Source organism: Lactuca virosa, chromosome 6, assembly GCF_052849685.1.
Source record: "Lactuca virosa cultivar CGN04683 chromosome 6, Lactuca_virosa_CGN04683_v6, whole genome shotgun sequence".
NCBI classification, from domain to species: Eukaryota; Viridiplantae; Streptophyta; class Magnoliopsida; order Asterales; family Asteraceae; genus Lactuca; species Lactuca virosa.
Genome location: NC_136431.1, coordinates 184,604,965 through 184,621,578, shown reverse-complemented (window position 1 = coordinate 184,621,578; position 16,614 = coordinate 184,604,965). Strand labels below are relative to the sequence as shown.

The 16,614-nt window shown below is 32.5% G+C and overlaps 1 protein-coding gene across 1 annotated transcript; it reads left to right on the top strand.

The window, feature by feature from the left end:
* The first annotated feature begins 4,597 nt into the window (after positions 1–4,597).
* On the top strand, positions 4,598–7,692 carry LOC145122144 (zinc finger CCCH domain-containing protein 56-like). The gene is made up of 2 exons (XM_079057798.1): positions 4,598–5,153; positions 7,439–7,692. The coding sequence occupies exons 1-2, from the start codon at positions 4,598–4,600 to the stop codon at positions 7,690–7,692; spliced, it is 810 nt and encodes a 269-aa protein (XP_078913924.1).
* Positions 7,693–16,614: the final 8,922 nt, after the last annotated feature.

Genomic DNA, 16,614 nt, shown 5'->3' with positions numbered 1-16,614 from the left:
GACTGATTGAGTTGAAAATTCGTTACATGGGTTCCATAGAAAGTCATGAACTTAATAATAGCAAATAAAGCTAATCTGTGGCCTTTGAGGTTCGGGCAAGTAAACCCGAGGGATCTCTTTAAATCTAGCACACTAAGGTCATTTGATTTGGATGTGTTGGTTGGAAGCCCGTTACACGGATTTCAAAGAAAGCCATGAGCTTTATTTGTAAAAAATATAATTAAGAAATTTGTATATAATGTGTTTATAGTTTAATTGAATATTGTGTTTAGGAAAAATACTTGGCTGTCAAAAGATTCCCTTGGACTTGGATTTGAACTTATGACATTGGACTGAATGTTAATTACTTTGACTGGTGTAAGTGGTTCGAAGTTTGTAACCAATTTGGATAAATATTAGGGAATTTTTAGAAAAGATTTTTCAGAAAAAGATTGTTGTTGATCAACAAATAGCTGGAATCGGGCATTGTTATATTTTATGAAACAAAGATGGTTGAGCATGTTTTGTCACATATAATTTCACAAGAGTAAGACCATAATTTGTTCCAAGAATTGACTTGATGATATTGAAAGGGAATTAGTGTTGTGATCTTTGATTCTGTTGAGTTGTATTAGGGAGTGCCAAAGTCTTATTTCTATTATCATATAATATTTTGAGACTAAAGCCAAGTTGACTCAAGGCATGACAGGTACATTCTCAACTATGGTACAAAACAGGGTTAATTGGGTTGGATATATTTTTTCATGTTGTTTTGATTTCTTGCATCAAGTTTCAAAAAAAAAAAATTTAACTTTGATTTTCTTTTCTTCTCTTTTATTTTACTTTCTCCGGTTTAAATTTTCTTGTTCTTTCTTGAGGACAACAAAGGTTTAAGCTTGGGGAGATTTGTTAGGTGCATTTCATGTACCCATTTTGTAGCTTTATTTCATAAAAGTACATTGCATTTAGGTTTAAACTCATGCATTTTGCATATTTTCGGGATTTTTCATGATGCAATTCCATTCACATACTTTTGTAATATTTCAGGGACTTTTGGAGGTTGGATCTTGCTTTAGGAGGTTAAAAAGATTTGAGGGTAAAATTTCAGGGCTATTGGAGCATCGAGGAGGAAGTTATGAAGAAAATGAAGATTTTGGTTTTATAGGAGTTTACACGGCCGTGTAAATGGAAGCCTATAATTTACACGGGCCGTGTAAACGCATATACAGGAGCATTCTAATTTTCTTGTTTACACGGTCGTGTAAATTGCACCCTTTAATTTACACGGGCCGTGTAAACGTAAATGCGGGTTTTAAAGCAGTTTTTCACCATTTTTAAAGGGGGGGTCGACTTTTGGAGTAGAGAAGGCGATTTTCTTGAGGATTTTGAAGTTGATTAACACTTGGGAACATTTGATTTCATTTTGTAAGAACTTTAATTTCATTTTCTAGATTTGTGATCTTGTTCTAGTCATGAGTGGCTAGAACCCTAGATTCTCCAACTTTATGTCTTGACTTCTAGTTGTGATTTCAATCATATTACTTGATGTTTTCTTTCAATTTTCTATCTAGTGAATTTGATTTTGTCTCAATCGAATGTTTGATTCTAATTGTGATTCTTACTGGCCATTTGAATTAGGGTTAGATCATTCAAGTTATCTAATTGCAAAATCCGTAATTGTTTTGTAAATTGGACTAGGTAACAAGCACTAAACTGATTTCTATTGAATGAATTTAGTGTAAATCTTATTCACACATTCTTATGCTCCCGAGCTTATGAGGAGTATTGAGTGTTGTTGGGAACATTCACATAAAGTTTAATGCAATCTTTCAACCTAATTCTAAGAGTTTGTTTAGATTAGATTGGTAAGGTTAGGATTAATCAAAGAGCTTGTTTTGGTTAATTATTGTGGTGAATGGGAAGTGTTAGAGCTTGTTAACACTTTCAAGTACCAACTTAGATAGAATTAAACAAATATCTTGTCATCCATGGAATCACATTGCTAATTTGTCTTGCATAGAGTTGGAGTACTTACAAATCTTGAACTTATTTCACTTAATCAATCATTTACTTATTGCTTTATTCTATAGTTTAAATCATTGCTTATAAATTCCCCCCATTCTGTGACCATTTTTGTACCTTACGCAAAAAGGTATAAACACTTGTCCCGTGTCTCTGTGGATCGACCCTACTTACCTTGTACTACGTTTTTAGTGCATATTAGTAGTGTTTAAGGAGTCATTTGTACCCCTTTATTTGTTGGGTTTGACACGCCCTAACAATACCCGACCAAATTGTAGGATTGATCTAGTAGAGTGATGGACTTAATGGATTAAGTCCTTAATGGGTTACGTGTTCTTACTTAACCCTAATCGTCCTTTCATGTGAAAACCCTAATCGTGTTTGGGCTTTGAGTTAGGCCTTTCTTTTGGGCTTAGGTGTTTAGGTTTTTGATGGGCCATTTGAGAACAAGTGTATGGACTAGGAAAATTAAATGGGCTTTAGGGTAACGCCCATGTAAAGGGTTTGGGCCCTATTTGGAAAATTGGGCCATAATTGGACCTTGGTTGGTTATTTAACTTTTGGGCTTTTAGGTTATGAATTGAGCCTTGGTCTTGGACTAAGCTGGATTAGGGGTAAAATGGTCTTTTTACCCCGTGTACAGATTTATGGTTATGGTTTGAAACCTAATTGGTAATTGGATGTTGTTTTGTTATTGACAGTTCGGGAATCTGTCAGCTAGTAGCCAGGGATCGTCCGTGTGTTTTGGTAGTGCGAGGTGAGTTTCCTCACTATGTTTAGCGGGTCAAAGGCACCAATGTCGGCCCATGGTTTGTTATGCTTAGTATGCTTGTTGTCTGTGTGGCTCTTGCATGAGTTATGTGTTTATGTTACCGAGCGGTGCTCGATGCCGGGCGGGGCCCGATGCCAGGCGGGGCCTGATGGGTATATTGTATGTTAGTTATCTGTATGTGTTTTTATGATTACTGGGTACGACCCGATGTCGGGGGGGGGTTTGATAACTGGTATGATATATATCTCTGTGATTATGGCACGTGTTGTGCGATATATGTATACCGAGCGGGGCTCGATGTCGGGTAGGGCCCGATGACAGGGCGGGGCCCGTTATGTGTTTATTTGTATATGTATGGTATGTGGTATGTTGGGGAAATCACTAAGCTTTGTGCTTACGATTTTCAGTTATGTTTAAGGTACTTCGGTTTTCAAATAGAAGAGCTCGGGATGATTGCAGGGCACACACCACATGTTTCCGCATTTCGTGAATTACTCTTATTTAATGATGTTTTGATAATTCTCGATTAACTTGGTTTGTGGAAATGATATGTATTAACGATTTATTAATTCAGAAATGAATATTTATGTCATTATTTTTTGGGGCGTTACACTGCTTCTGCTGCTACTATTGATGATGATTGATTATTTTGGGATGCCATGAATCTCTAGCATTTACAATATATTTATAGTTCGTATTAGTATTCTTTTTCTCAAGGGTTTATAAATCCATGTTGCCCTTACAGATATGAAAGATGAAACTAAACAAAATATTTGGTCAAATTAGGGGAGGAAAACTGAATCTATGTTCCATCCATATGTTTGTTTGTCACTGATATCTGAAACAAAATGCAACTGTCTACTTCCCAACTCTCTGTTTCTGATGTAGGAAACTATTCTAAGTTTGTTATATGATCAATAAGTTTAGGGTTAGTGTTGACAATATGTAAAGGGGTAAATGAACAATCAAATACGCTTTCATGGATCAAAGCAAACAGAATCATGCAAGTCTTCATTTCATTGATTACAACACTTGTTCTTTCTTAAACTTTCCATGCAAATGGCATTAAACCCCTTAATACAGGTACCATGTGCTTCAAAAATCTTAAACTTTTGAGTTTATACGAGTCTATGAAATAGTTTTACTATAAACATTCTATACCAACTGCTTTCACCTTGTACTTTTCCCTTTTACAATGTCATAGACTTATAACTGATCTTAAATCCTTAATTTAAGTCCTAATAGTTAACACATTAGTTTACCATACTCTATACTCATTAGACAGTAACTCAATTCATTTGCTAGCTTTCCGTTTCCATTGTCATAAATCCCTTTTAGTTCTTTCAATCTCCATGATCTATCCATGAATCTTTGCTCCCTATATCTGTTCCATTAACTATATTACTCTTAAAGATTTACTTTCTTGGTTTACCTGTTCCTAGATCTTGTATTGTTCTTTCGGTAATTATATAGATTCATTGTTGCATTACATATTTCTATACAATTCAAAAGTTGCAACTAATATATCACTTAATCTCCATCTCTTTCCCTTGTTCTTAGTTCAACATTCAAATATCAAACATGGATTGTTGTACTTTCCTATTTTCCTTTTTGTTTTCAACTAGTCTGTATCATGATTTATCAAATATTTAGCCTTATGTGAGTTATATCTTAAGTTATTTGGATCTTATCCATTTTATTTATGGTAATTAACACTAACTTACTTTACGACATCGTTTTATAAGCTCTACTACCTATATAAACCCGTGTTTCACCTAGGGTTTTCCCTACTTCCTTCACCATTAACTTTAGAAACAAACCCTAATGGATTCAGCCGCCTCCCAAATGGATGATCTTCGTGATAATGGAAATGTCATTGAGATAATCGGTGGTGATGAGTTCCTTTATGATGGGATCCAAATCCAACCCCCAAAATCTGGAAATGAGCCACCAATTATGGAAACAAGAAACCAATCAATGGATATTGGGAACATGTTCTTCAAGACACAATCTTTTGGGTCTTCTAATAGTTTCATGGTGGGGAATAAAAGATCTTTCAAAGATCGACCTTGCAAAAACTTCTATAGTGAAGTGGGGTGTCTTTATGGTGACCAATGTGGCTTTCTTCATGATGAACAATCAAGAATCCGTGAAAGGAATTCGATAATTTTGACTCCTCAAATTCAATCTAGTGTTGGATTTGGGAATGGAAGTGGAAATGGAAAGGGGAATGTGGAAACAACTATGAATCGAGGACAAGTGGCAACAGCTAATGCAACTGTGAAGCTTGCATGTTGGAGGACAAAGATTTGCAACAAGTGGGAATTGGCAGGCTTTTGCCCATTTGGAAGCCGGTGCACTTTTGCTCATGGGGCTGCAGGTATAATTCATCTTTGACTATTTTACCCTTGTCAATTTATATATCTTATGGTTTTATGACGAGGTTAAATCTTTTACTACTTAGCTTGAATGATAGTTTCTATCTTAAGTTCTTGGCTAAAATTTGGAAACAAATATTTTTACTTTTTCAATATTAAAATTTGAATATTAATTGATTACATTATGAGTCTCATTAATATGACAATGAAATAGTTTTTATAATTTGGGGAATGATGAAAGGATGGTATAACTTAGAGAGTGTTTGTTCATAATTAGGTAGACATTTTGGATGCTATGTGTTAGAAGAGGAACTTCTATGTCATGAGAGACAAGGGTAACCAAAAAATGGAAGTAACATTATTAATTTATTTCTTTTTCTTTTTCCCATTAAATGTTTGTCTGAATAAGATGTTTATAAATATATGAGAAAAAATTCATAATGATATATCTGATTATAAATTAGTTTTATTTATATATCCTACAACAATAATAATTTTTTAAAAAAATTTAGAACTTTAGTTAAAATAGTTTTCATTATTCAAAAATAACTAAAAATATATTTTGATTATAACTGTATTCTAGATTTCCTGGTTTCTATTTTTTTTTCTTTATTTTTGTACAATTTTTTTTTCAAAGTGATAATAAACATTTTTTTTACTATTTAAAATATGAATAGTAGTTTATTTTTTTAGCAGTATATCTTTATTTGATATCCGTTTATTTACATTAAAAAAATAACATTTTTGTTTATTTATCGGTTCACTTTCATTTTAGTTTCCTAATTGTGAACAATAAACATTTTAAAGGACTCATTCTATTCCTTCAACCCAACCAAACATCATAGTGGAATATAATGACTCATTCCATTCATTACATTGTTAAGTCCATTACGTTGTTTAATACATTTCCTCATACCAAACAAACTTTCACTTTCGCTTTCTCTATTAAGTCATTATTTATAGGAAAATATCCAGAAAATCTCATTATTTTGTGAAAATTAATGATTAAGTCCCAAATATTTTTTTTAGTAGAAAAGCCCGAGAAACCGACAAATTTCTTCACTTTAACCCCCTTTGATCTGTTCAGAAGTAATGAAATTAGAAGAAATCGTTAATTTTCCAAAATAATGAGACTTTTCTACAGATTTCCTCAAAATTTATATGTAACGTATAAATATTTTTTAATGTATTTTTGAATTATTTTTTATATATATTTATAAGTTTTTTAAGTTTTTTTATATAGTTTTTTTTATGTATTTTAAATGTATAAACGTATTTTTTACATATTTATATGAATGTTTAAGTATTTTTATGTACTTTTATATATTTTGATATATTTTGATATATTTTTTCACGTATTTATGTATTTATTAAAATACTTTTAAGTATTTTTTATGTATTTTTTACTTCAAGTTTCATTGTAAGCTAACTATTAGACCTTGTAAATGAAGATTTTTTTTTCTTCATTTACAAAAATGACATTGATTGCTAAGGATCGTTTTTGAGAAATGTTTGTTTTGAAGTACTCTAGTGATTTTTTTTCTTCTTTACAAGGTCTAATAGTTGGCTTACAATAAAACTTGAAGTAAACAAATACATAAATACGTAAAAAAATATACCATAGTATATAAAACTACTTACAAGTACTTTAAAAATGCATACAAATACGTAAAAAATACATTTATACTTTTAAAATACATAAAATATGTAAAAAAAACTATATAAAAACTTAAAATATACATAAATACATGAAAAAAAAACAAAATACATAAAAGTATGTAAAAATACTTAAAAATTCATATAAATATGTTTATACAATTAAAATACATAAAAACGTAAAAAAATAACTATATAAAAAAACTTAAAAAATACATTAATACGTAAAAAGTATATAAAAATACTTAAAAAAAATACATATAAATACATAAAAATATGTTTATATATTATATACAATTTTTAAACAAATATGTAGAAAAATCCTATTATTTTGGGAAAATTAACAATTTGGTCCGATGACCTGCTGAACATATCAAAAAAGCTAAACTAAAGAAATTTGCCGGTTTCTTAGGCTTTTCTACTCATTTTTTTGGGGGACTTAATCGTTAATTTTCCTAAAAGACTTTTCTTATTTACATATCAAGTAAAAAAGAAACACTCATGTAGATTACGTGATTAAGTTAATATAAAATATTCATTTTGGGTCATGTAAGTTTAACATCCAAAAAATAAACAAAAAGATAATTTTTACAATTTTTGATATACAAAAAATAATATTTTCTTTTTGTAGAACTGCAAAGATACCGTGGTGGGCTTGTTCATCAAGAGGTTAACCCTAATCCTAACAACCAACGACTCATGTCTTCAAACAATGTTGCAACCCCTGGCTCATCAATGGCTCATGCGGTTGCACCCATCGGTTCATCAGTGGGTCGGGCAGGTGGTTCTGGTTCCGGGCATCTGCCTGGGATGATGCGGAAACTCCGGAAGGGTCATGTGAAGATTAATGGTATTTATGGCGATTGGATTGATGACCTTGAATAAGTTGAATTTGAATATGTGGTAGTTATCTTATTTCTATGTTTTTGAGTATTAAGACAGATGTTGATTGTTGACTCAATTTGGTGAACTTTGACTTGGGTCGAATTGGATGGTTTCATCTCATGTGGTTTTTATGAATTTGGTTGAAAGATTTATGGTTTTGATGTTTTGTTAAGTTTGATGTTTGTTCTTGAGATTGCATTGTTTAACCTTTTTGTTGTGATGCAGGAAAATATAATTTTGTGTTTAAAAATATGCATACAGGACTAGATAAGTTGGCAATTTTTTAGGGTTATTTTCGATTATAAGGATGCAAAGAATATTTACGTTTTTTGTGAGATTCGGTTGGGTTGAAAGAGAGTCGATATCCCATTTTTTTGTTTCACCTTTCTTAACGAAACAAAAAAATTGCAATTTCATAAGTTATTTTTTCCATCTATATTGGGTCCTTAAGCAAATTTTTTATGTCAATTAGGTCCCATTGACAAGGTTTACTAGTTTACTAGTCAAGTAAAGTAATATTATTTTTCTTTCTTTAATTTTGATCACTAAACTTTATATATATATATATATATATATATATATATATATATATATATATATATATATATATATATATAAAAGGTCTGAACAAAAAGAAAAAATATATATTTTTATTTTGTTATACAAATTGTTTGTGTCCGTTAGTGATGTACAAAACATAAAAAAATAAGTACAGTTTGTTTACGTCCACTAGTAGGGTCCCAATTGACAAAAAATTGTTTTTGTGTCCACAAAAATAGTTTCCTGATAAAAGTTGAAAAATAGATATAACTAGTTGAAGTATTTCAGTTATTTACTTATTTAGGCTAAACGGTGTGGTAGATATGGATGACGTCGGCAAACAACGCTCAATAGCCATATTTTTCATAGGCATCGATGGGCTGCATGTTTGTGCTGCTCAAATTTGAATGACAATATCGCTCCATACCTTGATGTACAACTATTAAAGCCAAAGGTACAAACACAATTGTAAAAGATGGAGGCATTAGATGAAACCACACCATTATATAGGTATAAAAAGACATTGAGTGGTTGAATCCTACATGACCTCTATATGACAATTAACATCAAATATTAAAGATATTATTAGACATCATACTGCCTTATGTGAAATATTATATAAACCAACTAGAATGAGTAAGTGGTTTAAATAATCCTTTTTTTGAATAAAAACAAGACCAATAAGAACTTAAGAAGCTATTAAGAGGAAAGAAACTTTGCATAGAGTCCATGGCAGGGTGTCAGATGGGTCGGACCCTGGTCCAAGGGTGACCACACCATAAGAGACCATTATAAGTACCATTGCCTCAAACTTGTTCCCTCGCTTCCTTTGATCTTTCATCCATTATTTTTGTTCATGGGACAATAGTGGATTGATTATAAAAATGAGAAGTGTATTTATGTATTTTTTTTAAAACAACAGATTTATATTATCTTTTTTTGGATGATACAGAAAAAAAACAATATATATAATCCCGATACGATATTTGATGTGTGTCAAATACATTGTGTCTTTCTGTCTTGCGTAACAAATGAGGTCATTAATACAAAAAAATCAACCTTGACCGTTGCTTGACAGAACAAACTTTTTTCATTAAAAGAGTTAAATAGTTAAGAAATTAGGTTCAAAGCGAATTAAAAACGAGGTGCATTATGGTCTTAACTCGGTTTATAAAGATTAAAAACTCCAATATAAAATTTGACTTAGCTTTTTGTGTTGCCGTGTTGGGCTTCATATTTGACCTCATAAAAAAACGATAGATTAAAAGGACAAAAGAAAAAGAGACAAGCCCTAGTCTACTTTCACTTTTACCATTATTGATGGTCTTTCATAAAGTAAAATGAATGGTTTCAATATGTTAAAAAGATTTTAAACTTTCCAACCTGTAATGGGTACTCAATCACTCAAAAGTTGCATGACTTTTTCAGCGAATATTAGGAATAATAGTTTTTATTTTTAAAACATAAATTCATCTCTTCACTAACATATTTATGACAATCTATTAAATATCATGTTAAAATATTATTTACACATCATGTTTAAGTTATCTCCCATAAGTTTTAGCCATTTAAGAAAGTCTCATGATTATCCTCAATGTATAGATAATATGAATGAAGGTTAAAACAAAACCAAATTATCTGAGTAAACTATATACTCAAGATCTTCACCGTCTTATAAAAAAATCAAACGTTTAAGACTATGTTTGTAATGTACTGGCTAGTTTATTTTTTTGAGCTTATTGTAATATAGTGTTTGATAAAATCACTAAAATAATTTATAAACTAGTTTAAAAAAACATTTGAAATGGCTTATTAATAAGTTCTTTATCATGCTTTTTTCCATAAATTATCCAAATATACTCTTAATTAAAAATAAGTTTAACATTTGTAACATTGTGCCATGCATACAAATCATAAACAACTAAAACAATATTTTTGAAAATTTCAAATTCAGTATAATTAGAATGCACATATAAAAGACAATATGTACCATGATATTAATCGTTTTAATAATAACATGTATTTCCTCATATTAGTTTTTAATTGTAAATATGAATATTCTTTTATGTCATTTATATTTGTCATCTAGCTTATTAACAATTTGTTTTTTTTCTTTTTTTTTTTAAATTAAACACTATTACTATATCATCTAGTTTATCAATTATCAACAAATTAATCAGGAAAAAACAAATTTTTAACTAGCCTGCCAAACCCACAAGATAAAAATAAACGTTTACTAAATGAACATCAAAGGCATATCATCTACCAATCATGGTCGTCCGATGAATTTTATCAACGACCGAGATTAAGAATTATAACAAAACTATTGGGTCCACAAAATTTAAAAATATTTAAGTTATATTTGATTATGATATTAAATTATAGTATTTGCTTATGATATTCAAAGGTATTGTTTTCTCCAAAACTTGTTTTGTAATTAAATAAATATTTAAATTATATTTGATCAAATGATATTTATATCTTTGGTCTCATATGATTTAAGTGGAGTCTTAGACGATGCGGTATGAGACGCCTTAACCGCGTTTTTACTGAGGTGGAGGCAGGAGCATGGTGTTATAACGAGGCCAACACCGTCTCGGCTTTCTCGTTAAGTGTCTCTGGTTGTAAAGAAGCAAAAACGCGTTTTGTGATTGGTCCTTCCTCTCTGAACGTTACAATGTTACCTTTTGAATTAAAAAAAATTAATTATTATTTTTTTTTACCTATAAACACTTATTATCTATCATAACTTAATTCACAAAATTCTCCTCTTTCTCTATAGAATTTCAAAACTTTTCAAAAAAAAAAAAATTATGGATCCTTTCGACCCGTCTGACGATGACAGTGACGATATATTCATCACTATGATGTATCAATATTACAACAACGAGCTACTACAAGCAGACTCATCGTCTCTACAAACAAGACGATGTTAAATAGAAATCGCGAGGAAGGACACATACGTTTATATCACAATTACTTTGCGGATAGTTGTGTATACGGGTCGAAAGAGTTCAAAAGAAGATTTCGTTTGAGTAGGAATGTGTTCCTACGGATCGCCAACGCCTTGTAAAGCCGGTATCGTTTCTTTAATTTTAATAAATATTTACTATATGTTTATACAAAATAAATACAAATTTACTACATTTTAACACTAATGTACTATATTTTTAAAACATAATTAATATATGTTTAGGTGTACATTTATTTTTAATTGATATATGATGCTAGAGGTAGACGGAGATTCACAACGTTACAAAATATACATGCAAATTGAACAAAATTTCTAATTTCCAAAAGATAAACATGACAACACAAGAAAATATTGCCTCCATACCATCAAACATCGAATCTTTTGAAAAAAATCACTATGTCCATATCTAAATGTCATTTTATGTCCATGGGTTTTATCTTGCCTTGTTTGGGTTGTGTTTTTGTTGGAAAATAGCATAAAAATTATGTTTCGGTATAATTCTCAATTTGCTTTTCATATTTTTACAATCAACACTATTGGGTCCACGAATTACAAAAACAATTATCTGATTATAAATATACATTGTTTGTTTATATATGACTCGATTAACAAATGTAATAACTGAAACTATAAACTCTAAGATATTATAAAATAGTGATGTAAATCTTGAATTATTAAATATAAAAATATGAATATAAAGAAAATATTAAATTGAAATTTATGTATTCTTTATCCAAATTAACTTTTATCAACCGGATCGACGAGTATCCAACATATATACCCATCCCCACCCCATTCTACCCTTCTTTTGCCAGAAAACTTCTTGTCTCTTTGTCAAATATTGATTATTGGAAAGATAGTCATATACTACACTCAAAGATATCATTGGGTAGAAAGATCCTTGTACACCATGCATGATGCATGTGCCAGTTTGATTAGAATAATTGATCATCAAATTTTAAAAATAATGAAAATTAATTTTCAAGTCGTGAATCTCTTTACTCAAAAAATCATTTTCAAAAACAATTACTTATATAAGGTATACATTTTGATGTATATATATATATATATATATATATATATATATATATATATATATATATATATATATATATATATATTGAAAGAGTTAATGTTTATATTAAAGGAAATGAATATGATATTTTTCAATAAGGTTTATGTTTATGCTTAGAAAATATAAACATAATAGTGAATATGTGCTAGTAATTAAGAACAAATATGCATAATATGTATGTAATAATTTGAAATTGTATGAATTAGTATGTTGCTATATAAAGTACACTGTTTATACTGTATAAATTAGTAAGTTGATATTTTGTGTAAAGTATGTTTCTATTTGAAGTATATTTCCTATATTATAAGTATGTTGCTATTATCATAAGCATGTTGTTGTTAATGTAAGTATGTTTGTTATTTTGTGTAAAGTATTGTATGGACTTTGTGTAAGTATGTTGCTATCTATAGTTGATTGCCTATATTATAAACATGTTGTTATAACTTCAAGTATGTTTCTATATTGTGTAAAGCATTACTATAGAATTTGTGTAAGTATGTTGTCGTTTAAAGTATATTGCCTATATTGTAAGAATGTTGTTATTCTTTTTAGAACATATAACTCATATGCCCACTACTATACCTCTAAATGTACATATTTTGTCTCACACAAGACTTGAACCCTCAACCTTTGACTCATGGATGCATTTCCATCAACTTCCGATATTGTTGGGCCATATTCCCTTTAGTCTAAGTATGTTGATACTATCTCAAGCATGTAGCTATTACTATAAATATGTTGCTATTTTGGTAAAATGTTGTTATTTAAAGTACATTACCTATATTGTATGCTTGTTGCCATTATTTTAATCATGTTCTCATTATTATATGTATTTTGAATTTTTGGAATGGTTGTTATTTAAATAATGTAGTTATGTTGCTGAACTTTTAAAAATTATAATGTATGGTTATTGTGTTTGTTTTACTCATATGAAGATTAGGTATAGTCCTCACACTTGCAATTAGGGAACGTCGTTAACACACCTATGGTGTAGGCTGAAAGCTTAAATTTTTTTTCCCTATTTTTATTCACTAAATATCCGCACTATATTTACATAATTAAAAATATAATGGCCGTGAAAATGAAAATAATGTCTCGAAAATTAATGCAACATTGAAACAAATTTAAGAGAATCAAGCTTAATGGTACCGAGATCAATTGATCTCAATTTACCTTTGGTTCGACGTAACTAGAATACAATCCGTCCCAACAAGAAGATAACGAGAATAAGAATGAGGAAATTTTACCGATAAGAAATAGTTTGGGTTTAAATATTTTGACATACTATAACATTGATTGGTTTGGTATTGTTGACGTATGGTCCATTAGCATGGCCCAGATGTCAAGACCAGGTGCGCCGGCCTCGCTTGGCGCTCTCCTGTCAGCCTTGTCTGACGCCCGCGCTTGACGCTTTTCTAGCGCCCGAGCGATCTTTCCCAACTCCTTGCTAGTTGGGCCCGAGTTGGGTTGGACCAAGGCTTGACCTAATTCTTCCTTGACCTAATTGTCCCCTATAAATAGAATGCTTCCTCCGCCACGAGGAGACAGCTTCTAAGGACCTTTCCCTAGGACCTTGAACCCTAAAGGCATCAACTTCCATGGCTAAACTGACATCCAACACACCAAGACAGTTCTCTCCGGCTAGGAAGAACCATCTCATCTCTACCAACCAATCTAAATTGATCGTCGAAGCTTGCTCCTGGGGCATAGTCCATGGGGCAACTCTAACGACTTTACTGTGTTGACAGCTTAGGTATCTCGCGGGGAACTCGCTAACGGCACCACCTCAAGATCTTCGGTCCAGATCCGAGACACCAAGACCCGGCGGCTTGAGCACATATCGCAACATTTAGCTCCATCCGTGGGACCTCGAGCGAATAGCTACCGTCTCTTGGTTTCAACCCCAGTTTCACCACCGATCTGTTCAGATCTATTGTTCTTCGCCTTGGGTTTTCTCAGATCTGTTCATTTCTACCATTATCTATTCGGATCCGTTCGGCTCTCGCCAAGAGCTGTCTAGATCTGCTTCCCAAACGTTCAGATCTCTAGATCTGCTTCATTCTTTCTTTCAGATCTCTAGATCTGCTCAGTTTTTGCCCAAATCTCTATGATATGCTTCCCTATTTTCACTCAGATCTCCCAAATTTGTTTTGTTCTTGTACATTTAAACATTTATGAAGCTTGCAAAAACATTTTCAGATCGATTTTCGTGACTTATTCAAAAAGTTAGGGAAGAAAGCAAGTTTTAAGAGTTCTTAAACTCTTATCAATTCATATTACAAGAAAACCCTTTTTATTTGGAGATTTTCTGTGTAAAACTTCATTCTTTAAAGCTATTATTTGTACATACAACTGTAAAGCTTGTACATCCCACAAAAACCCCACAAAATCATTTATTCTTTCACCAAAATACATCAGATATTTTTGAAAGAATGAAGTCAATTTTACCCTACACATTTACTGTTTACTGTTCAAAAACCAAAAATAAAAAAAAAATAAAAAAAAATACAAGGATGGTGTTTGGTTTGTGTGCCTCCCCTAAAACCTAACATCCATGGTGCTTTTATCAACAACAACAACATCAATGTCGGTTGGGTCCCACACAGTTAATAAAACTTGGCAGAAAAGACAAAACAGGGCGCCACTTGGTCAGAGCCTTGGAATCAGCTCACCATTGGTTAGAGCCTGCGCATCACCAGCCACATCTGATTTCAACGAAACGCCTCCCGCAGCGGCTGCCACTTTCAGCTTCTCGATTCGCCATCACCAACCGGAGTTGTTGAACCATCAGTCGATAGTCTCTGCTATCCCGTCACCGACTATCGATTCTCCATCTCAGTAAGTTGTGTCCTCCGATCAAATCTAGTTGTCTACAGCCAACCGACGACTTCCTCCGATGAAGCACCACCGGACCACTCATGGACCACCGACAGCAGCTAACACGTCGCCGTCTTTGCCACCAGTCACCCTTAATCCCAACGACCCAACAGACCTATGTCACCGGTGAAATCATATCTCTGATCGTTAGCTACATGTGAAAAATTCCAACTGGGAACCACCTTTAAATGGCGACGCAGTAGAACAGCTACTCCATCGGTGAAATGATGCTCCAATTCTCCCTTGCCGCCGCCGAACTCCGACACCCACTTCTAGTCGTTGATGTTTTATTTTTGGCATCTCTCTTGACAGATCTTGATAACAGGGAGGAGGTGATGAGGCTGCAAGGTCTTCATCCAAACTGATATAAAACATAGGTAAAGCATGTCTGGTACTTCCTGTACACAATCAAGTCACGAAAAAAAAGAGGAAAATTACTAGGGTTTACAAGTTGCAAATGGGCCACCATTTATCTCCTTGGGCCTAAATTCAGAAATGGGCTCCAAAGAGTCTCATTTTGGGCTCCTCTTATCATAAGTGGGCTGCATCTTTTATTTTTGGCCCTTTCCAAACTAATTTCTATCATATTGGGCTATCTTCAACAACACAAAAATGACCCAATTTTGCAAGACAAAAATTAGCCATTTATGCTCGCGTTCCGCAAGCTCCGCTCAACAAAATACGTTTTTAGAATACATATTGCGGTTCGGACTCACTCAACATTTTTGAAAAAAAGGGAGGGAGAAGAGTAGTACGCTACTGCTGCTACTCTACAAAGTCTTTCAAAGCAATCATGATCTTAATCACTTTATGATGTCAAGAAAATTATCAAATTTGATTGTGTTGTCTTTTTAGATAACCACTCCAGTGACACGACACTCAGAACGCACCAATAACAGGATCACGAAGCATAGCTCGGTCTGTAAAGCATTTACACGGGACTCACGAAGTGTGTACTACTGAACAGTTACCCAAAGTTTCCCTTGAGAATAGAAATATAATCCGCTACCCGACGTTGGCCACAAATCTCATCCCCCTCGCAAAGGCATGCGCGTTTTCCTTAACGGTGTTTCTCTGGACAACTATTGGTTGTGACTGGGAGGCAGGAATCATGGATCGAGTACGTTGCAATTGCCTTATGAACTTTGGATCTTGGCACAATAGCCGCGCCAAATAACAATCTCAGAGGTTGTATGGCGAGGTCACGCTTCTTAGCTACCTTGGCCTAGCATCTTATCGACACCATTTGTCACATTAGAAACCTTGCTCTGCATAATATTAGCATCCTTTCTCTACATAACATTAGTAGCAGCCTTGCTCTGTATAACATCATTAGCAGCTCCGTCCTGCATTACATTACCAGCAACAACTACGTTGCATAACATCGACCGGATCATACTCTCGAGAAGAAAGGAGTATCAAGCTAGCTAGTGTTGCATAAACCCATGTTTACCTC

Excerpts from the sequence above, each read along its gene's own strand:
- LOC145122144 (XM_079057798.1), top strand. The coding sequence starts at position 4,598 with ATGGATTCAGCCGCCTCCCAAATGGATGATCTTCGTGATAATGGAAAT. Across the intron at positions 5,154-7,438 it reads TTTTGCTCATGGGGCTGCAG|AACTGCAAAGATACCGTGGT; the intron begins GTATAATTCATC and ends TTCTTTTTGTAG.